This window comes from Bombina bombina, chromosome 6 (assembly GCF_027579735.1).
Source record: "Bombina bombina isolate aBomBom1 chromosome 6, aBomBom1.pri, whole genome shotgun sequence".
In the NCBI taxonomy this organism is placed as follows: Eukaryota; Metazoa; Chordata; class Amphibia; order Anura; family Bombinatoridae; genus Bombina; species Bombina bombina.
In genome coordinates, this window is record NC_069504.1 from 726,837,743 (window position 1) to 726,863,987 (window position 26,245).

At 43.3% G+C, this 26,245-nt stretch overlaps 1 protein-coding gene across 1 annotated transcript in view; it reads right to left on the reverse strand.

Annotated features, from left to right (window-relative positions):
- The window catches only part of SLC44A2 (solute carrier family 44 member 2), a gene marked incomplete in the record, with an annotated part of 587,432 nt that overhangs the window by 291,946 nt on the left and 269,241 nt on the right, over nt 1-26,245 (reverse strand). The window contains 2 exon segments of the mRNA XM_053717929.1: nt 2,909-2,969; nt 3,056-3,172. Of these exon segments, the coding sequence (XP_053573904.1) occupies nt 2,909-2,969; nt 3,056-3,172 (178 nt within the window).

The following is a 26,245-nucleotide window of genomic DNA, read 5'->3' on the forward strand; positions in this document are numbered from 1 at the left end:
CCCAGGGGGGTATATGATATCAAATGAAGCCTTCTAGGAACGTTTTTAGTGGATTCCAGACCCACACACATGCAGCTGCATGTACTGTACTCAAAAGTAACTGCACAGTAATGGCACGAAAATGAGGCTCTGCCTACTACAGAGAAAGGCCCTTCCTGACTGGGAAGGTGTCTTAACAAGTGCCTGGTGCTAAAAAACGTTCCCCAATGTTATAAAAGTGTGAAATTCAACTTCAAACTGCATATAATACTTAAATAAAGCAATCGATTTAGCCCTTAAGAGTGTCTACCAGTGTATAGCCCATAATAAGCCCTTTATTCTGTTTGAGACTAAGAAAATGGCTTACCAATCCCCATGAGGGAAAATGACAGCCTTCCAGCATTACACAGTCTTGTTAGAAAAATGGCTAGTCATACCTTGAGCAGAAAAGTCTGCTAACTGTTCCCCCCAACTGAAGTTCTCTCATCTCAACAGTCCTGTGTGGGAACAGCAACTGATTTTAGTTACTGTCTGCTAAAATCATAATCCTCTTTTAAACAGAACTCTTCATCTCTTTCTGTTTCAGAGTAAATAGTACATACCAGCACTATTTTAAAATAACAAACTCTTGATAGAAGAATAAAAAACTACAACTAAACACCACAAACTCCTCACCATCCCCGAGGAGATGCTACTTGTTCAGAGCGGCAAGGAGAATGACTGGGGGGGGGCGGAGCCTGGGAGGGACTATATGGACAGCTCTTGCTGTGTGCTCTCCTTGCCTTTCCCTGTGGGGGAGGAGAATATCCCACAAGTAATGGATGACGCCGTGGACCGGACACACCAATGTTGGAGAAATTCCGGTAATTTAAGTCTCTTTTGTAATATTCCCTGTTAGAAGGAAAATTCTTGCTTACACTTCTTTGAAAGGATTCCCAAGTATTGAACAACAGTTAAAAGAAGGTCTTACTTTTAAAACGGATTCCCAAGTTGGAACAACTATAACAGAAGAAAGAGTCTTATTTCAAATAAACTTCAACTGACTGCCGTGGTCCGGTTCAGATGTAACTTAGCAGGGGGACCTGATATCAGTACAGACACTCTCACCTGCTTCTCCTCGTCCGAGTATATCGGCTTCTGTGTGGATTTACTGTTATGGATGAGTCACGGACCTCCGGGTCACAAAACGTAAAGAAATTTAGAAAAGGTTGTGTTATGAATATAATGGTTCATATACAAATTGGAAGTATGATCTAGTTATATGAGCAGTGAATGGTGTAGAGGTAACATCTTAGCCCTTAGCCATGGGGATCTTAGGTTCGATTCCCTAGGAGGGATATATATATATATATATATATATATATTATCTTTCTGAATAATAAAATTTAAATTTGATAGATGCAATTTATATGTATGGTTCTAGTATATATTTTTAACAAGGCAATACAGGAGTTTTTATACAAATAACCCATTTGAGACAAGTGTGTTTATAAGGAAGAAATTTATAAGAGATACGTTTGCCCGTGCGGACATGAGGATCCCACCTTTTAAAGTTTTACTTCCAGAGTGACCGGAGGAAGTGGAAAAAATAACAACAAATCAAATGCAGGTAGGGGAGATATAAGGCAGACCTGACTCTTACACTGGATCTTGAAAAAGCCCCACACCTTAGGGGTGAAACGCGTAAAAAGGTTTGGAAGGTTTTCAAAGAGGACACACAGCGCTAACTCACTCTGCGTACAGAGTACTTGAAGAGCAGAGAATCGCTTTAGGCTGTAAGTCCGGAAACGAAGGTAACTGAGGTAAGACTTGCGCAAGTGAAGACAGTTACGTTTTGGGACCCGGAGGTCCGTGACTCATCCATAACAGTAAATCCACACAGAAGCCGATATACTCGGACGAGGAGAAGCAGGTGAGAGTGTCTGTACTGATATCAGGTCCCCCTGCTAAGTTACATCTGAACCGGACCACGGCAGTCAGTTGAAGTTTATTTGAAATAAGACTCTTTCTTCTGTTATAGTTGTTCCAACTTGGGAATCCGTTTTAAAAGTAAGACCTTCTTTTAACTGTTGTTCAATACTTGGGAATCCTTTCAAAGAAGTGTAAGCAAGAATTTTCCTTCTAACAGGGAATATTACAAAAGAGACTTAAATTACCGGAATTTTGCCCTACCCACTTGAGATAAGATTTACCTGAATCTGACTGCTATAAGGAACATATTTTTGGATAAAACTATCTCATAAGGTTTTAACGAATAGAAACCTTTAAAGGCAAATAGAACGTAAGTCAGATTGCCTCAACATTTTTATTGCCTTATTATTGCCTAATTTAAACACATTTGCTAAATGATTTAATGCTGCTATATTTTTCATCATATTGATAAGTTTGATTTTATTATTGTAACAAGTTTGATTTTATTATTGTAATTTGAAAGGTGTTGTGAATGATTAGTGTGGGCCACATGCATGATTGATTTTGTTGATTTTTAAGTTCAAAACATTGAATAAATTTGATATAAAATCCACTTAATAGTTTTAGACTATTTTTTCCTATTATCACCACCCAGTGCATTTGAGGGCATTAGCATAATACAGACTTAGAAAATCAGTTTATTAACCCATTGCTTGGTATACCTAGTGTACTTCTAGCGCCACCTACACTCCACGTATCAAAATCCTTTTGAATTCAGAACTACCTAGGAAGGAGGTAGTATAAGAGGTTGGCGACGTGGGCTGAGTCCAGCGCTCCACTTCACTGTTTTAGACAATTACTTTATGAACTATAATATAACCTTCTGGATGACTTTTCTTCGACAATAACCAATATTCTAAGTGAACTTAGCCTAACTAGCTTCATAATATTATTATTATTATTATTATTATCAGGTATTTGTAGAGCGCCAAAAGATTCCGCAGCGCTGAATACTCACAAGGTTTGCTTGGTGTAATCATTGCAGGACAATCTCTATCTCTTAATACCTCTGCTGGACTCTGAAGAACAAAAGTAAAATTAATTATGCATTCAGTTTTATTTATTTAAGAAAAAAAAAAAAAAAAAAGGAAGATTAAAAACCTACCTTGATAAAATTATTAAACCCGGGTTTGCAGAACTGTTTGTAATATTCAAAGTTTTCTTGAGAGGTAGCAACACCGAGATAGGTAAGAAATCTGTCCGGACATTTCTCCACACAAATCTGAAATGGTTAAACAAAGAAAAATAAATAAAAATTATAATATGTATCTGTAACAAACCAACACTATCTGGTAAGAAAATCTGATTCAGATGTGTGTGATTTTATTTATATATAGCACAAAAAGTAGTACACTCACTGGATTATAGTAAAAGAAAAACATAAAGGGATAGAATACAAGTGAAGCAATATCGCCTTTTCGTGAGCATTTTTAATTGCGCTATTACAAGTTGAGCGCAATCACCATTTACACTTCAATCCTTACCACGATCTCAGAGCTGTGGATAAGTTTTCCGAAAAACACAAAAGTTGAACGAAAACACATCAAAAATACATTACAAAGTACAGTTACACTCATTAGCACTGTAAGAAAAATTATTCAAAAAAATATTGCACAAAAATGTTTTAAGGGCTCAAATATATGAGATCTCGGGTGTTAGAAAAAAAAACGTCAAAGTACTTTAACAGAGATACATAGCTAAAGATGTATTTGTATGTAATGTTATATATATAAAACATTAAATTGATGAAAAGATGTAAAAACATATGCCACATTAATATGTAATAAAGTATTTAAAGGGACAGTCAACACCAGAATTTTTGTTGTTTTAAAAGATAGATAATCCCTTAATTACCAATACCCCAGTTTTGCATAACCAACACAGTTATGATTATACACGTTTTACCTCTAATTACCTTGTATCTAAGCCTCAGACTGCCCCCTTATTTCAGTTATTTTGACAGACTTGCATTTTAGCCAATCAGAGCTGTCTCCATGGTAAATTCACATGCATGAGATCAATGTTATCTATATGATACACGTGAACTAATGCCCTCTAGTGGTGAAAAACTATCAAAATGCATTTAGATTAGAGGCGGCCTTCAAAGTCTAAGAAATTAGCATATGAACCTCCTAGGTTTAGCTTTCAACTAAGAATACCAAAAGAACAAAGCAAAATTGGTGATAAAAGTAAATTGGAAAGTTGTTTAAAATTACATGGACTTGACTGTCCCTTTAACTATGTATTTACTATAAATATTTAACATTTGCTAAAGCAAGTACGCTATGTTTGCGCGATCTGTGTTTTTGTCCAACAATTATTTTTCTCCATTGACTGGGGGAATACATGCACACGAAAAAAAAATAATACTGCACCACTTGTAATCTAGCCCAAAATGTATTATGCGTTAAGCTTTGTTAAAAAAAAAAGTTTCAGTGCTTGACTGGCACCTTTATCAAATGGATTATGTTGTAGCTATAGATTCAACAATCTAATAAATAAAATAATGATAAAATATATAAAAATGTATCCCAATTCCTGAAGAATAAAAAAAACGATTAGAAAACAGAATGTATGCGTACCTGATAAATTACTTTCTCTTGCGGTGTATCCAGTCCACGGATTCATCCTTTACTTGTGGGATACCAATACCAAAGCTTTAGGACACGGATGAAGGGAGGGAACAAGACAGGTACCTTAAACGGAAGGCACCACTGCTTGCAAAACCTCTCTCCCAAAAATAGCCTCCGAAGAAGCAAAAGTATTGAATTTGTAAAATTTGGCAAAAGTATGCAGTGAAGACCAAGTCGCTGCCTTACAAATCTGTTCAACAGAAGCCTCATTTTTGAAAACCCATGTGGAAGCCACTGCTCTGCTAGAATGAGCAGTAATTCTTTCAGGAGGCTGCTGGCCAGCAGTCTCATAGACCAAACGGATGATGCTTTTCAGCCAAAAGGAAAGAGGTAGCAGTCGCTTTCTGACCTCTCCTCTTACCAGAATAGATAACAAACAAGGAAGATGTTTGTCTGAAATCCTTAGTTGCTTGTAAATAGAACTTTAAAGCACAAACTACATCAAGATTGTGTAATAGACGTTCCTTCTTCGAAGATGGATTAGGACACAGAGAAGGAACAACTATTTCCTGGTTAATATTCTTGTTAGAAACAACTTTAGGAAGAAAACCAGGCTTGGTACGCAAAACTACCTTATCTGCGTGGAACCCCAGGTAAGGTGAATCACACTGTAAGGCAGATAATTCTGAAACTCTTCGATTCAAACTCCATGGCGGAGCCACAGGTTTATAGACAGGCTTGATTCTGACTAAAGCCTGAGCAAACGCTTGAACGTCTGGTACCTCTGCCAGACGCTTGTGTAAGAGGATAGACAAAGCAGATATTTGTCCTTTTAAGGAACTAGCTGACAATCCTTTCTCCAATCCTTCTTGGAGAAAAGACAATATCCTGGGAATCCTAACCTTACTCCATGAATAACCCTTGGATTCACACCAAAGATATTTTCGCCATATCTTATGGTAGATTTTCCTGGTGACAGGCTTTCTAGCCTGAATCAGAGTATCTATAACTGACTCAGAGAACCCACGCTTTGATAGAATTAAGCGTTCAATCTCCAAGCAGTCAGACGTAGAGAAACTAAATTTGGATGCTTGAACGGACCCTGTATCAGAAGATCCTGCCTCATTGGCAATGTCCATGGTGGGACAGATGACATGTCCACTAGGTCTGCACACCAAGTCCTGCGTGGCCACGCAGGTGCTATCAGAATCACAGAAGCCTTCTCCTGCTTGATTCTGGCAACCAGACGCGGGAGGAGAGGAAACAGTGGAAAGACATAAGCCAGATTGAAGGACCAAGGCGCTGCTAGAGCATCTATCAATACCGCCTTGGGATCCCGGAACCTGGACCCGTAGAGAGGAAGTTTGGTGTTCTGACGGGACGCCATCAGATCCAACTCTGGAGTGCCCCATAGCTGAGTCAGCTGGGCAAATACCTCGATGGAGTTCCCATTCCCCTGGGTGAAAAACAGAATTTATGTTTACCTGATAAATTACTTTCTCCAACGGTGTGTCCGGTCCACGGCGTCATCCTTACTTGTGGGATATTCTCTTCCCCAACAGGAAATGGCAAAGAGCCCAGCAAAGCTGGTCACATGATCCCTCCTAGGCTCCGCCTACCCCAGTCATTCGACCGACGTTAAGGAGGAATATTTGCATAGGAGAAACCATATGAAACCGTGGTGACTGTAGTTAAAGAAAATAAATTATCAGACCTGATTAAAAAACCAGGGCGGGCCGTGGACCGGACACACCGTTGGAGAAAGTAATTTATCAGGTAAACATAAATTCTGTTTTCTCCAACATAGGTGTGTCCGGTCCACGGCGTCATCCTTACTTGTGGGAACCAATACCAAAGCTTTAGGACACGGATGATGGGAGGGAGCAAATCAGGTCACCTAGATGGAAGGCACCACGGCTTGCAAAACCTTTCTCCCAAAAATAGCCTCAGAAGAAGCAAAAGTATCAAATTTGTAAAATTTGGTAAAAGTGTGCAGTGAAGACCAAGTCGCTGCCCTACATATCTGATCAACAGAAGCCTCGTTCTTGAAGGCCCATGTGGAAGCCACAGCCCTAGTGGAATGAGCTGTGATTCTTTCGGGAGGCTGCCGTCCGGCAGTCTCGTAAGCCAATCTGATGATGCTTTTAATCCAAAAAGAGAGAGAGGTAGAAGTTGCTTTTTGACCTCTCCTTTTACCGGAATAAACAACAAACAAGGAAGATGTTTGTCTAAAATCCTTTGTAGCATCTAAATAGAATTTTAGAGCGCGAACAACATCCAAATTGTGCAACAAACGTTCCTTCTTCGAAACTGGTTTCGGACACAGAGAAGGTACGATAATCTCCTGGTTAATGTTTTTGTTAGAAACAACTTTTGGAAGAAAACCAGGTTTAGTACGTAAAACCACCTTATCTGCATGGAACACCAGATAAGGAGGAGAACACTGCAGAGCAGATAATTCTGAAACTCTTCTAGCAGAAGAAATTGCAACCAAAAACAAAACTTTCCAAGATAATAACTTAATATCAACGGAATGTAAGGGTTCAAACGGAACCCCCTGAAGAACTGAAAGAACTAAGTTGAGACTCCAAGGAGGAGTCAAAGGTTTGTAAACAGGCTTGATTCTAACCAGAGCCTGAACAAAGGCTTGAACATCTGGCACAGCTGCCAGCTTTTTGTGAAGTAACACAGACAAGGCAGAAATCTGTCCCTTCAGGGAACTTGCAGATAATCCTTTTTCCAATCCTTCTTGAAGGAAGGATAGAATCTTAGGAATCTTAACCTTGTCCCAAGGGAATCCTTTAGATTCACACCAACAGATATATTTTTTCCAAATTTTGTGGTAAATCTTTCTAGTTACAGGCTTTCTGGCCTGAACAAGAGTATCGATAACAGAATCTGAGAACCCTCGCTTCGATAAGATCAAGCGTTCAATCTCCAAGCAGTCAGCTGGAGTGAGACCAGATTCGGATGTTCGAACGGACCTTGAACAAGAAGGTCTCGTCTCAAAGGTAGCTTCCATGGTGGAGCCGATGACATATTCACCAGATCTGCATACCAAGTCCTGCGTGGCCACGCAGGAGCTATCAAGATCACCGACGCCCTTTCCTGATTGATCCTGGCTACCAGCCTGGGGATGAGAGGAAACGGCGGGAATACATAAGCTAGTTTGAAGGTCCAAGGTGCTACTAGTGCATCCACTAGAGCCGCCTTGGGATCCCTGGATCTGGACCCGTAGCAAGGAACTTTGAAGATCTGACGAGAGGCCATCAGATCCATGTCTGGAATGCCCCACAGTTGAGTGACTTGGGCAAAGATTTCCGGATGGAGTTCCCACTCCCCCGGATGCAATGTCTGACGACTCAGAAAATCCGCTTCCCAATTTTCCACTCCTGGGATGTGGATAGCAGACAGGTGGCAGGAGTGAGACTCCGCCCATAGAATGATTTTGGTCACTTCTTCCATCGCCAGGGAACTCCTTGTTCCCCCCTGATGGTTGATGTACGCAACAGTTGTCATGTTGTCTGATTGAAACCGTATGAACTTGGCCCTCGCTAGCTGAGGCCAAGCCTTGAGAGCATTGAATATCGCTCTCAGTTCCAGAATATTTATCGGTAGAAGAGATTCTTCCCGAGACCAAAGACCCTGAGCTTTCAGGGATCCCCAGACCGCGCCCCAGCCCATCAGACTGGCGTCGGTCGTGACAATGACCCACTCTGGTCTGCGGAAGGTCATCCCTTGTGACAGGTTGTCCAGGGACAGCCACCAACGGAGTGAGTCTCTGGTCCTCTGATTTACTTGTATCCTCGGAGACAAGTTTGTATAGTCCCCATTCCACTGACTGAGCATGCACAGTTGTAATGGTCTTAGATGAATGCGCGCAAAAGGAACTATGTCCATTGCCGCTACCATCAAACCTATCACTTCCATGCACCGCGCTATGGAAGGAAGAGGAACGGAATGAAGTATCCGACAAGAGTCTAGAAGTTTTGTTTTTCTGGCCTCTGTCAGAAAAATCCTCATTTCTAAGGAGTCTATTATTGTCCCCAAGAAGGGAACCCTTGTTGACGGAGATAGAGAACTCTTTTCCACGTTCACTTTCCATCCGTGAGATCTGAGAAAGGCCAGGACAATGTCCGTGTGAGCCTTTGCTTGAGGAAGGGACGACGCTTGAATCAGAATGTCGTCCAAGTAAGGTACTACAGCAATGCCCCTTGGTCTTAGCACAGCTAGAAGGGACCCTAGTACCTTTGTGAAAATCCTTGGAGCAGTGGCTAATCCGAAAGGAAGCGCCACGAACTGGTAATGCTTGTCCAGGAATGCGAACCTTAGGAACCGATGATGTTCCTTGTGGATAGGAATATGTAGATACGCATCCTTTAAATCCACCGTGGTCATGAATTGACCTTCCTGGATGGAAGGAAGAATTGTTTGAATGGTTTCCATTTTGAACGATGGAACCTTGAGAAACTTGTTTAAGATCTTGAGATCTAAGATTGGTCTGAACGTTCCCTCTTTTTTGGGAACTATGAACAGATTGGAGTAGAACCCCATCCCTTGTTCTCCTAATGGAACAGGATGAATCACTCCCATTTTTAACAGGTCTTCTACACAACGTAAGAATGCCTGTCTTTTTATGTGGTCTGAAGACAACTGAGACCTGTGGAACCTCCCCCTTGGGGGAAGCCCCCTGAATTCCAGAAGATAACCTTGGGAGACTATTTCTAGCGCCCAAGGATCCAGAACATCTCTTGCCCAAGCCCGAGCGAAGAGAGAGAGTCTGCCCCCCACCAGATCCGGTCCCGGATCGGGGGCCAACATTTCATGCTGTCTTGGTAGCAGTGGCAGGTTTCTTGGCCTGCTTTCCCTTGTTCCAGCCTTGCATTGGTCTCCAAGCTGGCTTGGCTTGAGAAGTATTACCCTCTTGCTTAGAGGACGTAGCACTTTGGGCTGGTCCGTTTCTACGAAAGGGACGAAAATTAGGTTTATTTTTGGCCTTGAAAGGCCGATCCTGAGGAAGGGCATGGCCCTTACCCCCAGTGATATCAGAGATAATCTCTTTCAAGTCAGGGCCAAACAGCGTTTTCCCCTTGAAAGGAATGTTAAGTAGCTTGTTCTTGGAAGACGCATCAGCTGACCAAGATTTCAACCAAAGCGCTCTGCGCGCCACAATAGCAAACCCAGAATTCTTAGCCGCTAACCTAGCCAATTGCAAAGTGGCGTCTAGGGTGAAAGAATTAGCCAATTTCAGAGCATTGATTCTGTCCATAATCTCCTCATAAGGAGGAGAATCGCTATCGACCGCCTTTACCAGCTCATCGAACCAGAAACACGCGGCTGTAGTGACAGGGACAATGCATGAAATTGGTTGTAGAAGGTAACCCTGCTGAACAAACATCTTTTTAAGTAAACCTTCTAATTTTTTATCCATAGGATCTTTGAAAGCACAACTATCTTCTATGGGTATAGTGGTGCGTTTGTTTAAAGTGGAAACCGCTCCCTCGACCTTGGGGACTGTCTGCCATAAGTCCTTTCTGGGGTCGACCATAGGAAACAATTTTTTAAATATGGGGGGAGGGACGAAAGGAATACCGGGCCTTTCCCATTCTTTATTTACAATGTCCGCCACCCGCTTGGGTATAGGAAAAGCTTCTGGGAGCCCCGGGACCTCTAGGAACTTGTCCATTTTACATAGTTTCTCTGGGATGACCAACTTGTCACAATCATCCAGAGTGGATAATACCTCCTTAAGCAGAATGCGGAGATGTTCCAACTTAAATTTAAACGTAATCACATCAGGTTCAGCTTCTTGAGAAATGTTCCCTGAATCAGTAATTTCTCCCTCAGACAAAACCTCCCTGGCCCCATCAGACTGGTTTAGGGGCCCTTCAGAACCATTATTATCAGCGTCGTCATGCTCTTCAGTATCTAAAACAGAGCAGTCGCGCTTACGCTGATAAGTGTGCATTTTGGCTAAAATGTTTTTGACAGAATTATCCATTACAGCCGTTAATTGTTGCATAGTAAGGAGTATTGGCGCGCTAGATGTACTAGGGGCCTCCTGAGTGGGCAAGACTCGTGTAGACGAAGGAGGGAATGATGCAGTACCATGCTTACTCCCCTCACTTGAGGAAACATCTTGGGCATCATTGTCATTGTCACATAAATCACATTTATTTAAATGAGAAGGAACTCTGGCTTCCCCACATTCAGAACACAGTCTATCTGGTAGTTCAGACATGTTAAACAGGCATAAACTTGATAACAAAGTACAAAAAACGTTTTAAAATAAAACCGTTACTGTCACTTTAAATTTTAAACTGAACACACTTTATTACTGCAATTGCGAAAAAATATGAAGGAATTGCTCAAAATTCACCAAAATTTCACCACAGTGTCTTAAAGCCTTAAAAGTATTGCACCCCAAATTTGGAAGCTTTAACCCTTAAAATAACGGAACCGGAGCCGTTTTTAACTTTAACCCCTTTACAGTCCCTGGTGTCTGCTTTGCTGAGACCCAACCAAGCCCAAAGGGGAATACGATACCAAATGACGCCTTCAGAAAGTCTTTTCTATGTATCAGAGCTCCTCACACATGCGACTGCATGTCATGCCTCTCAAAAACAAGTGCGCAACACCGGCGCGAAAATGAGGCTCTGCCTATGATTTGTGAAAGCCCCTAAAGAGAAAGGTGTCTAAAAAGGTGCCTGCCGATATAAACTTATCAAAATACCCAGATTAAATGATTCCTCAAGGCTAAATATGTGTTAATAATGAATCGATTTAGCCCAGAAAAAGTCTACAGTCTTAATAAGCCCTTGTGAAGCCCTTATTTACAATCTTAATAAACATGGCTTACCGGATCCCATAGGGAAAATGACAGCTTCCAGCATTACATCGTCTTGTTAGAATGTGTCATACCTCAAGCAGCAAGAGACTGCTCACTGTTCCCCCAACTGAAGTTAATTCCTCTCAACAGTCCTGTGTGGAACAGCCATGGATTTTAGTAACGGTTGCTAAAATCATTTACCTCATACAAACAGAAATCTTCATCTCTTTTCTGTTTCTGAGTAAATAGTACATACCAGCACTATTTTAAAATAACAAACTCTTGATTGAATAATAAAAACTACAGTTAAACACTAAAAAACTCTAAGCCATCTCCGTGGAGATGTTGCCTGTACAACGGCAAAGAGAATGACTGGGGTAGGCGGAGCCTAGGAGGGATCATGTGACCAGCTTTGCTGGGCTCTTTGCCATTTCCTGTTGGGGAAGAGAATATCCCACAAGTAAGGATGACGCCGTGGACCGGACACACCTATGTTGGAGAAAGTTTGACGACTTAGAAAATCCGCCTCCCAGTTGTCTACTCCTGGGATGTGAATTGCTGAGAGATGGCAGGAGTGATCCTCCGCCCACCTGATTATATTGGTTACTTCCGTCATCGCTAGGGAACTCTTTGTTCCCCCCTGATGATTGACGTAAGCTACAGTCGTGATGTTGTCCGACTGAAATATGATGAATTAGGCCGCAGCTAGTTGAGGCCATGCCTGAAGAGCGTTGAATATCGCCCTCAGTTCCAGAATGTTTATCGGGAGAAGAAATTCTTCCCGAGACCATAAGCCCTGAGCTTTCAGATAGTCCCAGACCGCACCCCAGCCTAACAGACTGGCGTCTGTCGTTACAATGATCCACTCTGGCCTGCGGAAACATATTCCCTGAGACAGGTGATCCTGAGACAACCACCAGAGAAGAGAATCTCTGGTCTCCTGAATTTGAGGAGACAAATCTGCATAATCCCCATTCCACTGTTTGAGCATGCATAGTTGCAGTCGTCTGAGGTGTATCCGAGCAAAAGGGACTATGTCCATTGCCGCAACCATTAGTCTGATTGTCTCCATGCACTGAGCCACAGATGGCCGAGGAATGGAATAAAGAGCTCGGCAAGTAGTTAAGAGTTTTAGCTTTCTGACCTCCGTCAGAAATATTTACATTTCTACCGAGTCTATCAGGGTTCCTAGGAATGGAACTCTTGTGAGGGGGGAGAGAGAACTCTTTTTGATGTTCACCTTCCACCCGTGAGACCTCAGAAAGGCCAATACAATCTCCGTGTGAGACTTGGTTCTTTGGAAAGTCGACGCCTGAATTAAGATGTCGTCTAGGTAAGGCGCCACTGCTATGCCCCGCGGTCTTAGAACCGCCAGGAGGGACCCTAGCACCTTTGTGAAAATTCTGGGAGCAGTGGCCAACCCGAAAGGAAGAGCCACAAACTGAAAATGCTTGTCCAGAAAGGCGAACCTGAGAAACTGGTGATGATCTTTGTGGATAGGAATGTGCAGATATGTATCCTTTAGATCCACGGTAGTCATATATTGACCCTCCTGGATCATTGGTAAGATTGTCCGAATGGTCTCCATCTTGAATGATGGGACTCTGAGGAATTTGTTCAGAATTTTGAGATCCAGGATTGGTCTGAAAGTTCCTTCTTTTTTGGGAACCACAAACAGGTTTGAGTAAAACCCCAGTCCTTGTTCTGCAATTGGAACTGGGTGGATCACTCCCATTGAATGTAGATCTTCTACACAGCGTAAAAACGCCTGTTTGTCTGATCCGTAGACAGACGAGAAATGTGGAACCTTCCCCTTGGAGGAGAGTCCTTGAATTCTAGAAGGTATCCCTGGGCTACAATCTCTAATGCCCAAGGATCGTGTACATCTCTTGCCCAGGCCTGAGCGAAGAGAGAGAGTCTGCCCTCTACTAGATCCGGTCCCGGATCGGGGGCTACCCCTTCATGCTGTCTTGGTGGCAGCTGCAGGCTTTTTGGCCTGTTTACCCTTATTCCAGCCCTGGTAAGGTTTCCAGTTTGCCTTGGGCTGTGAAGCGTTACCCTCTTGCTTTGCAGCCGGAGAGGATGAAGCGGGGCCGTTCCTGAAATTGCGAAAGGAACGAAAATTAGCTTTGTTCTTTGTTTTAAAGGCTTTGTCCTGACCTTTTCCCCCGGTGATATCTGAAATAATCTCTTTCAATTCAGGCCCGAATAGGGTCTTCCCTTTGAAAGGAATGTTCAAAAGCTTGGATTTAGACAACACATCGGCCGACCAGGACTTTAGCCATAGCGCCCTGTGCGCCAAAATGGCGAAAACATAATTTATGCTTACCTGATAAATTTATTTCTCTTGTAGTGTATCCAGTCCACGGATCATCCATTACTTGTGGGATATTCTCCTTCCCAACAGGAAGTTGCAAGAGGATCACCCACAACAGAGCTGCTTTATAGCTCCTCCCCTCACTGCCATATCCAGTCATTCGACCGAAACAAGCCGAGAAAGGAGAAACCACAGGGTGCAGTGGTGACTGTAGTTTAATTAAAATTTAGACCTGCCTTAAAAGGACAGGGCGGGCTGTGGACTGGATACACTACAAGAGAAATAAATTTATCAGGTAAGCATAAATTATGTTTTCTCTTGTTAAGTGTATCCAGTCCACGGATCATCCATTACTTGTGGGATACCAATACCAAAGCTTAAGTACACGGATGATGGGAGGGACAAAGCAGGAACTTAAACGGAAGGAACCACTGCCTGTAGAACCCTTCTCCCAAAAACAGCCTCCGAAGAAGCAAAAGTATCAAATTTGTAAAATTTGGAAAAGGTATGAAGTGAAGACCAAGTCGCAGCCTTGCAAATCTGTTCAACAGAAGCCTCATTTTTAAAGGCCCAGGTGGAAGCCACAGCTCTAGTAGAATGAGCTGTAATCCTTTCAGGGGGCTGCTGTCCAGTAGTCTCATAGGCTAAACGGATTATACTCCGAAGCCAAAAAGAAAGAGAGGTTGCCAAGGCCTTTTGACCTCTCCTCTGTCCAGAGTAAACAACAAACAGGTTAGATGTTTGACGAAAATCTTTAGTAGCTTGTAAGTAAAACTTCAAGGCACGGACTACGTCTAGATTATGCAAAAGACGTTCCTTCTTTGAAGAAGGATTAGGACATAATGATGGAACAACAATCTCTTGATTGATATTCTTGTTAGAAACCACCTTGTGTAAAAACCCAGGTTTTGTACGCAGAACTACTTTATCTGAATGAAAGATCAGATAAGGAGAATCACAATGTAAGGCAGATAACTCCGAGACTCTTCGAGCCGAGGAAATAGCCATCAGAAACAGAACTTTCCATGATAGAAGTTTGATATCAATAGAATAAAGGGGTTCAAACGGAACCCCTTGAAGAACTTTAAGAACCAAGTTTAAGCTCCATGGAGGAACAACAGGTTTAAACACAGGCTTAATTCTAACTAAAGCCTGACAAAATGCCTGAATGTCTGGAACTTCTGCCAGACGCATGTGTAAAAGGACAGAGCAGAAATCTGTCCCTTTAAAGAACTAGCTGATAATCCTTTGTCCAAACCCTCTTGGAGGAAGGACAATATCCTAGGAATCCTAACCCTACTCCATGAGTAATTCTTTGATTCACACCAATGAAGATATTTACGCCATATCTTGTGATAGGATCAAGCGTTCAATCTCCATGCAGTCAGTCTCAGAGAAATTAGATTCGGATGATTGAAAGGACCTTGCATTAGAAGGTCTTGTCTCAGAGGCAGAGTCCATGGTGGAAAGGATGACATGTCCACTAGGTCTGCATACCAGTTCCTGCGTGGCCACGCAGGCGCTATCAGAATCACTGATGCTCTCTCCTGTCTGATTTTGGCAATCAGTCGAGGGAGCAGAGGAAACAGTGGAAACACGTAAGCCAGGTTGAAGAACCAAGGAGCTGCTAGAGCATCTATCAGCGTCGCTTCTGGGTCCCTGGACCTGGATCCGTAACAAGGAAGCTTGGCGTTCTGGCGAGACGCCATGAGATCCAGTTCTGGTTTGCCCCAACGATGGACCAATTGAGCAAACACCTCCGGATGGAGCTCCCACTCCCCCGGATGAAAAGTCTGACGACTTAGAAAATCCGCCTCCCAGTTCTCTATGCCCGGGATATGGATCGCTGATAGGTGGCAAGAGTGAGTCTCTGCCCAGCGAATTATCTTGGAGACTTCCGACATCGCTAGGGAACTCCTGGTTCCCCCTTGATGGTTGATGTAAGCCACAGTCGTGATGTTGTCCGACTGAAATCTGATGAACCTCAGGGTTGCTAACTGAGGCCAAGCTAGAAGAGCATTGAATATTGCTCTTAACTCCAGAATATTTATTGGGAGGAGTTTCTCCTCCTGAGTCCATGAACCCTGAGCCTTCAGGGAGTTCCAGACTGCACCCCAACCTAGAAGGCTGGCATCTGTTGTTACAATCGTCCAATCTGGTCTGCGAAAGGTCATACCCTTGGAAAGGTGGACCCGAGATAACCACCAGAGAAGAGAATCTCTGGTCTCCTGATCCAGATTTAGTAGAGGAGACAAATCTGTGTAATCCCCATTCCACTAACGGAGCATGCATAATTGCAGCGGTCTGAGATGCAGGCGCGCAAATGGCACTATGTCCATTGCCGCTACCATTAAGCCGATTACCTCCATGCACTGAGCCACCGCAGGGCACGGAGTGGAGTGAAGAACACGGCAAGCATTTAGAGGTTTTGATAACCTGGACTCCGTCAGGTAAATTTTCATTTCTACAGAATCTAAAAGAGTCCCTAGGAAGGAAACCCTTGTGAGAGGAGATAGAGAACTCTTTTCTTCGTTCACTTTCCATCCATGCGACCTTAGAAATGCCAGAACTATCTCTGTATGAGACTTGGCAATTTGAAAGCTTGACGCCTGTATCAGGATGTCGTCTAGATAAGGAGCCACCGCTATGCCTCGCGGCCTTAGGACCGCAAGAAGTGAGCCCAGAACCTTTGTAAAAATTCTTGGGGCTGTAGCCAACCCGAAGGGAAGAGCTACAAATTGGTAATGCCTGTCTAGAAAGGCAAACCTCAGGAACCGATGATGATTCTTGTGAATCGGAATGTGAAGGTAGGCATCCTTTAAGTCCACTGTGGTCATGTACTGACCCTCTTGGATCATGGGTAAAATGGTTTGAATAGTTTCCATCTTGAATGATGGAACTCTGAGGAATTTGTTTAAGATCTTTAGATCCAAAATTGGTCTGAAGTTTCCCTCTTTTTTTGGGAACCACCAACAGATTTGAATAAAAACCCTGTCCTTGTTCCATCCGCAGAACTGGATGGATCACTCCCATTACTAGGAGGTCTTGCACGCAGCGTAGGAATGCCTCTTTCTTTATCTGGTTTGCAGATAATCTTGAAAGGTGAAATCTCCATTGTGGAGGAGAAGCTTTGAAGTCCAGAAGATATCCCTGAGATATGATCTCCAACGCCCAGGGATCCTGAACATCTCTTGCCCACGCCTGGGCGAAGAGAGAAAGTCTGCCCCCTACTAGATCCGTTGCCGGATAGGGGGCCGTTCCTTCATGCTGTCTTGGAGGCAGCAGCAGGCTTTCTGGCCTGCTTGCCCTTGTTCCAGGACTGGTTAGATTTCCAGGCCTGCTTGGATTGAGCAAAAGTTCCCTCTTGTTTTGAAGCAGAGGAAGTTGATGCTGCACCTGCCTTGAAATTTCGAAAGGCACGAAAATTAGACTGTTTGGCCCTTGATTTGGCCCTGTCCTGAGGAAGGGTATGACCCTTCCCTCCAGTAATGTCAGCAATAATTTCTTTCAAACCAGGCCCGAATAAGGTCTGCCCCTTGAAAGGAATGTTGAGTAATTTAGACTTTGAAGTCACGTCAGCTGACCAGGATTTACACCAATGGCGAATACGGAATTCTTAGCCGTTAGTTTAGTCAAATGAACAAATGGCATCAGAAACAAATGAGTTAGCTAGCTTAAGTGTTCTAAGCTCGTCAATGATTTCAGTCAATGGAGCTGTATGGATGGCCTCTTCCAGAGACTCAAACCAGAACGCCGCCGCAGCAGTGACAGGCGCAATGCATGCAAGGGGCTGTAAAATAAAACCTTGTTGAATAAACATTTTCTTAAGGTAACCCTCTAATTTTTTATCCATTGGATCTGAAAAAGCACAACTGTCCTCAACCGGGATAGTGGTACGCTTTGCTAAAATAGAAACTGCTCCCTCCACCTTAGGGACTGTCTGCCACAAGTCCCGTGTAGTGGCGTCTATGGGAAACATTTTTCTAAATATAGGAGGGGGGGAAAACGGCACACCGGGTCTATCCCACTCCTTACTAATAATCTCTGTAAACCTTTTAGGTATTGGAAAAACATCAGTACACACCGGCACTGCATAGTATTTATCCAGTCTACACAATTTCTCTGGCACTGCAATTGTGTCACAGTCATTCAGAGCAGCTAACACCTCCCCAAGCAATACACGGAGGTTCTCAAGCTTAAATTTAAAATTAGAAATCTCTGAATCAGGTTTCCCCGAGTCAGAGATGTCACCCACAGACTGAAGCTCTCCGTCCTCAGGTTCTGCATATTGTAACGCAGTATCAGACATGGCTCTTACAGCATCTACGCGCTCTGTATCTCGTCTAACCCCAGAGCTATCGTGCTTGCCTCTCAATTCAGGCAATCTGGCTAATACCGCTGACAGGGTATTATCCATGATCGCAGCCATGTCCTGCAAAGTAATCGCTATGGGCGTCCCTGATGTACTTGGCGCCATATTAGCGTGCGTCCCTTGAGCGGGAGGCAAAGGGTCCGACACGTGGGGAGAGTTAGTCGGCATAACTTCCCCCTCGACAGAACCCTCTGGTGACAATTCTTTTATAGATAAAGACTGATCTTTACTGTTTAAGGTGAAATCAATACATTTAGTACACATTCTCCTATGGGGCTCCACCATGGCTTTTAAACATAATGAACAAGTATCCTCTGTGTCAGACATGTTTGTACAGACTAGCAATGAGACTAGCAAGCTTGGAAAACACTTTAAACCAAGTTAACAAGCAATATAAAAAACGTTACTGCGCCTTTAAGAAAAAAAATTGACAAAATTTGAAATAACAGTGAAAAAAGGCAGTTACACTAACGAAATTTTTACAGTGTATGTAACAAGTTAGCAGAGCATTGCACCCACTTGCAAATGGATGATTAACCCCTTAATACCAAAAACGGAATAACAAATGAAAAAAACGTTTTTAAAACTAGTCACAACAACTGCCACAGGTCTACTGTGGTTGTTACCCTCCTCAAACACGACTTTTGAAGCCTTTTGAGCCCTTCAGAGATGTCCTGTATCATGCAGAGGGAAGCTGAATGTCTCCGTCTGTAAATTTAGCTGCGCAGAAAAGCGCTAAAATAGGCCCCTCCCACTCATGTTACAACAGTGGAAAGCCTCAGGAAACTGTTTCTAGGCAAAAATCAAGCCAGCCATGTGGAAAAAAAACTAGGCCCCAATAAGTTTTATCACCAAGCATATATAAAAATGATTAAACATGCCAGCAAACGTTTTATATTGCACTTTTATAAGAGTATGTATCTCTGGTAATAAGCCTGATACCAGTCGCTATTAAATCACTGTATTTAGGCTTAACTTACATTAATCCGGTATCAGCAGCATTTTCTAGCAAATTCCATCCCTAGAAATATGTTAACTGCACATACCTTATTGCAGGATAACCTGCACGCCATTCCCCCTCTGAAGTTACCTTCAGAGGGGGAATGGCAGTGGATCTTAGTTACTTCTGCTAAGATCATAGAAAACGCAGGCAGATTCTTCTTCTAATGCTGCCTGAGATGAAATAGTACACTCCAGTACCATTTAAAAATAACAAACTTTTGATTGAAGAAAAAAACTAACTATAATACACCACTCTCCTCTTACAACCTCCATCTTTGTTGAGAGTTGCAAAAAAATGACTGGGTATGGCAGTGAGGGGAGGAGCTATATAGCAGCTCTGCTGTGGGTGATCCTCTTGCAACTTCCTGTTGGGAAGGAGAATATCCCACAAGTAATGGATGATCCGTGGACTGGATACACTTAACAAGAGAAACCTGAATTTTTCGCCGCTAACTTAGCTATTTGGAAAGCTGCGTCAGTGATAACAGAATTTATGCTTACCTGATAAATTTATTTCTCCTACGGTGTGTCCGGTCCACGGCTTCATCCTTACTTGTGGGAATATTCTCTTCCCTAACAGGAAATGGCAAAGAGGCACACAGCAAAAGCTGTCCATATAGCCCCTCCTCTGGCTCCGCCCCCCCAGTCATTCGACCGACGGTTAGGAGAAAAAGGAGAAACCATAGGGTGCCGTGTTGACTGTAGTGTATAGAGATAAAAATTTTGAAACCTGACAAAAAGCCAGGGCGGGCCGTGGACCAAACACACCGTAGGAGAAATAAATTTATCAGGTAAGCATAAATTCGGTTTTCTCCTACATTGGTGTGTCCGGTCCACGGCTTCATCCTTACTTGTGGGAACCAATACCAAAGCTTTAGGACACGGATGAAGGGAGGGAACAAGTCAGGTAACCTAAACGGAAGGCACCACGGCTTGCAAAACCTTTCTCCCAAAAACAGCCTCCGAAGAAGCACAAGTATCGAATTTGTAAAATTTGGCAAAAGTGTGCAGGGAAGACCAAGTCGCTGCCTTACATATCTGATCAACAGAAGCCTCGTTCTTGAAGGCCCATGTGGAAGCCACAGCCCTAGTAGAGTGAGCTGTAATTCGTTCAGGAGGCTGCCGTCCGGCAGTCTCATAAGCCAATCGGATGATGCTTTACAGCCAAAAGGAAAGAGAGGTCGCAGTAGCTTTCTGCCCTCTCCTCTTACCAGAATAAACGACAAACAAGGATGATGTCTGTCTGAAATCCTTTGTTGCCTCTAAATAGAATTTTAAAGCACGGACCACATCTAGGTTGTGTAACAAACGTTCCTTATTTGAAACTGGATTCGGACACAGAGAAGGAACCACTATTTCCTGGTTAATATTCCTGTTGGAAACCGCTTTTGGAAGAAAGCCAGGCTTGGTACGTAAAAACTACCTTATCTGAATGGAACACCAGATAGGGTGAAGTACAATGCAAAGCAGATAATTCAGAAACTCTTCTAGCAGAAGAAATAGCAACCAAAAACAGAACTTTCCAAGATAGTAACTTAATATCTATGGAATGTAAGGGTTCAAACGGAACCCCTTGAAGAACTGAAAGAACTAAATTTAGACTCCATGGAGCAGTCATAGGTCTGTAGACAGGCTTGATTCTGACTAACGCCTGTACAAACACCTGTACATCTGGCACGGCTGCCAGTCATTTATGCAACAAAACAGACAGAGCAGATATCTGTCCTTTTAAGGAACTAGCTGACAAACCTTTATCCAAACCCTCTTGGAGAAAGGAAAGTATCCTAGGAATTTTAATTTTACTCCAAGAGAATCCCTTGGATTCGCACCAACGGATATATTTTTGCCATATCTTATGGTAAATTTTCCTAGTCACCGGTTTTCTGGCTTGAACCAGAGTATCTATAACCGAATCTGAAAACCCACACTTAGATAGAATCAAGCGTTCAATTTCCAAGCAGTCAGTTGCAGAGAGACTAGATTTGGATGTTTGAATGGACCTTGTACTAGAAGATCCTGCCTCAAAGGTAGCTTCCATGGTGGAACCGATGACATATTCACCAGGTCTGCATACCAAGTCCTGCGTGGCCATGCAGGAGCTATTAGAATCACCGAGGCCTTCTCCTGCTTGATCCTGGCTACTAGCCTGGGAAGGAGAGGGAACGGTGGAAACACATAAGCCAGATTGAACGACCAGGGCGCCACCAATGCATCCACTAGTGTCGCCTTGGGATCCCTGGATCTGGACCCGTAGCGAGGAACCTTGGAGTTCTGACGGGACGCCATCAGATCCATATCTGGAGTGCCCCATAGTTGGGTTAACTGGGCAAAAATCTCCGGGTGAAGTTCCCACTCCCCCGGATGGAAAGTCTGACGACTCAGATAATCCGCCTCCCAGTTGTCTACTCCTGGGATGTGAATTGCAGATAGATGGCAGGAGTGATCCTCCGCCCATTTGATGATCTTGGATACCTCTCTCATCGCCAAGGAACTCTTTGTTCCCCCCTGATGATTGATGTACGCTACAGTCGTCATGTTGTCCGACTGAAATCTTATAAACCTGGCCTTTGCTAGTTGAGGCCAAGCCAGGAGCGCATTGAATATCGCTCTTAGTTCCAAAATGTTTATCAGGAGAAGAGACTCTTCCCGAGACCATAGACCCTGAGCTTTCAGAGAGTCCCAGACCGCGCCCCAGCCCAAGAGGCTGGCGTCGGTCGTGACAATGACCCACTCTGGTCTGCGGAAACTCATTCCCTGAGACAGGTGATCTTGAGTCAACCACCAGAGGAGTGAGTCTCTGGTTACCTGGTCTACTTGAATTTGGGGAGACAAGTCTGCATAATCCCCATTCCACTGTTTGAGCATGCACAGCTGCAATGGTCTTAAATGAATTCGAGCAAAAGGAACCACGTCCATTGCTGCAACCATTAGTCCTATAACTTCCATGCACTGAGCTATGGAAGGCTGAGGAATAGAATGAAGAACTCGACAAGCTTTTAGAAGTTTTAAACTTTCTGACCTCTGTCAGAAAAATCTTAATTTCCACAGAATCTATTATTGTTCCCAGAAAGGGAACCCTTGTGGACGGGGACAGGGAACTTTTTTCTATGTTCACCTTCCACCCGTGAGATCTTAGAAAGGCTAAAACAATGTCTGTATGAGCCCTCGCTTTGGAAAGGGACGACGCTTGGATTAGAATGACGTCTAGGTAAGGTGCTACAGCAATGCCCCTCGGCCTTAGAACCGCTAGAAGGGACCCTAGTACCTTTGTGAAAATTCTGGGAGCAGTGGCTAAACCGAATGGAAGAGCCACAAACTGGTAATGTTTGTCCAGAAAGGTGAACCTTAGGAACTGATGGTGATCTTTGTGGATAGGAATATGCAGGTACGCATCCTTTAAGTCCACGGTAGTCATATATTGACCCTCCTGGATTGTTGGTAAGATCGTCCGAATGGTTTCCATTTTGAATGATGGAAATCTGAGGAATTTGTTTAGAATTTTTAAATCCAGAATTGGCCTGAAAGTTCCCTCTTTTTTGGGAACTACAAACAGGTTTGAGTAAAAACCCAGACCTTGTTCCGCTGATGGAACTGGGTGCATCACTCCCATCTTTAATAGGTCTCCTACGCAATGTAAGAATACCTGTCTCTTTATCTGGTCTGAAGATAAGCGAGACATGTGGAACCTTCCCCTTGGAGGGAGTTCCTTGAACTCTAGAAGATACCTCTGAGAGACTATTTCTAGTGCCCAGGGATCCGGAATATCTCTTGCCCAAGCCTGAGCAAAGAGAGAAAGTCTGCCCCCTACTAGATCCTAGAGCTGCGCATCTTCACCTGTCTCACGATTCGATTACGATTATCATCGTAACGATTCGATACGATTCGATTCTACGATGCATCGCGATGCATCACGATTACTGCCCATGATTTTCATGATCTTGTTCTATTCCATATTTTATATATATACATACACACACACATACAAACAATATATATATATATATATATATATATATATATATAATATACCTGCACGCACACACAGTCATTGTCTAATGTTGTCTATAGGAGAATAAAAAAAAAATAACAGAACTACACTTCAAACTAAGATGATTATACCAATATTTTGCCAATACTAAAACACTGACAAAGTAATAAAGTTGTCTAATAACTAATTCAGTTAGTGCTTTCAGCAGTTTGCAAGGCTGGTGGTAGTGGTATAAGGGATTATCTTAGTGGGGGATGGTAAAGTTAGTGTTGTGAGAGGTTTAATATTAAGTTTGGTAGGGGATTCAGGTGGTAAGGGGTACATTATGGTGTATTATATAGTGATGCTTGGTGCATGTATACAAGTTTTTATCTTTGGCTCAGAGTAATGTATTGCAGCTGGAAGGTGAGGGGTTAATAAATTAATGCATAAGGATAGACGTATACATATGGGTGAGAGAGCACTCACACAACTGCACGATACACAATGAGTGAAAGGACATTCACACAACTACCAGATACATGTATGAGAGCACACTCACACAAGTTCACTATCTCCCTCATTGGGTATTACACAACTTACCCCTCCTCCCCTTAGCTGCCACAAAACTTACTCCAGCCCCTTGTACAGAACAGTTTACTTTCAGCACTTACCGTACTGAGCAGATAGTTACTACACAAAATAAAGCCAGGATCCCAACACACTTCATGCTGCTCCTTCTTGTTGAGTCTTTGTTTTACTGCCCTGTCTGCTACTGCTCACGGGATAATTGTCCTGCACTGTGTCCCTGAATGCAACTCCGTCTCCAGCCCTGCAACACTAACATGTTATCTTAACCTCTCCTCTTCCCGCTCTTGCTAGTGAGGGGGAGGCGCTGTGCCTGATGTCACTCTCAGCATGAGCGCAAGTTATCTTATTGATGCGCTATTAGTCTGCTGCTGATGATATCACTGTGAGGACTGTGGAACAGCTGCCCCATCTCTGGTTCCTAGCAACTTGAAAGCCACAGTGCGTAGCAACACCTGCCCAGCCCTAGTGAGTGCAGCAGCTTGATTGCCAATTAAGCTATATATTATGTATATAGGCATTGCAAATCAAGCTGCCGCACTTACCGGGGCCAGTGCTGCTACGCACTGTGCCTTGCAAGTTGCTAGGAAGCAGCGTAAAGGCTGGAGCTGTTCCATAAATCAGATTCCCAGATAGCGCTGACTCGCAGGGGGTTTGTAGCCTAGGGCCCGCGGCCACTTCCAGAACTTTGCACAATCAGTAATAGTGCCACAATATTCCACCCTACCACTACCTGATGAAAAAAACAATAGCCTCTGCGTTAATCTGGCCCTGAAGCCAGCCCGTCCCACCGGGCATTTGGTGGGGACACGTGATGCTGCGTGAATCGATTCAGCCTCTTCACTGCATCGATGCAGCATCGTTGAGGGCTGCATCGCGATGCATCGTGGTGGCGATTATTTTCGACACCCCTACTAGATCCGGTCCCGGATCGGGGGCTACCCTTTCATGCTGTCTTGGTAGCAGCGGCAGGCTTCTTGGCCTGTTTACCCTTGTTCCAGCCTTGCAATGGTTTCCATGCTGGCTTAGGTTGGGAAGCGTTACCCTCATGTCTAGAGGCTGCAGAGTTAGAAGCCGGTCCGTTCCTGAAATTGCGAAAGGAACGAAAATTAGACTTGTTCTTAGCCTTGAAAGGCCTATCCTGTGGGAGAATAATCTCCTTCAATTCTGGCCCGAAAAGGGTCTTACCTTTGAAAGGAATATTAAGTAATTTAGTTTTGGACGACACATCCGCCGACCAAGATTTTAGCCAAAGTGCCCTGTGCGCCACTATTGCAAAACCTGAGGTTTTTGCCGCTAATTTTGCTAAAAATAAAGGAATTAGCCAACTTTAGTGCGTGAATTCTGTCCATGACTTCATCATATGGAGTCTCCTTTTGGAGCAAACTTTCTAGTTCCTCGAAACAAAAAGATGCCGCCGAGGTGACAGGAATAATGCACGAAATTGGTTGAAGAAGGAAACCTTGCTGAACAAAAATCTTTTTATGCAATCCTTCCAATTTTTTATCCATAGGATCTTTGAAAGCGCAACTGTCCTCAATAGGAATAGTTGTGCGCTTTGCTAACGTTGAAACTGCCCCCTCCACCTTAGGGACCGTCTGCCATGCGTCCCTTCTGGGGTCAATAATGGGGAACATTTTCTTAAATATAGGAGGTGGAACAAAAGGTATACCTGGCTTTTCCCACTCCTTATTCACTATGTCCACTACCCTCTTGGGTATCGGAAAAGCATCAGCGTGCACTGGGATCTCTAAGAATTTGTCCATTTTGCACAACTTCTCTGGAACTACCAAAGAATCACAATCATCAAGAGTAGCTAGCACCTCTTTAAGCAGGGCACGGAGATGTTCTAGCTTAAATTTAAATGCCACGATATCAGGTTCTGCCTGCTGAGAAATGTTTCCTGAATCAGAAATTTCTCCCTCGAACAGACCCTCCCTCACTGCCAAATCAGATTGATGTGAGGGTATAACAGATAAATTATCGTCAGCGCCTGTTTGCTCATCCTCTGTATTAAAAACGGAGCAATCACGCTTTCTGGGAAATGCTGGCAGTTTGGATAAAAGATTTGCTATAGAATTATCCATTACTGCTGTTAATTGCTGCATAGCAACAAGCATTGGCGCGCTAGATGTACTAGGTATCGCCTGCGCGGGCAAAACTGGAGTTGACACAGAAGGAGAGGATGATGAACTATCCCCACTACCTTCATTTGAAGAATCATCTTGGGCAACCTTATTAAATGTGACACTACTGTCCTTACTTTGTTTGGATGCCATGGCACAATTTGCACATACATTTAAAGGGGGAACCACCGTGGCCTCCATACACACAGAACATATGCTATCTGAAGGTACAGACATGTTAGGCAGATTTAGGCAGACTATTAATGCAATAAAAACGATTTTATACAAAACCGTTACTGTCTCTTTAAATAATAAAAAGAACACACTTTATTTCTGAATGTTCAAAAAACTATGAAGGAAATATCCGATTTTTATAAAATTTACACCCCAGTGTCTTAATGCTTTGAAAGTATTGCACACCAAATATGAAGTTTAACCGGTTGTTCAATTTAACAGGTTAAAATACACTACAGTCCATGCCACAGACTTTGCTGTGGCTTTTACCTTCCTTAGGGGTTATT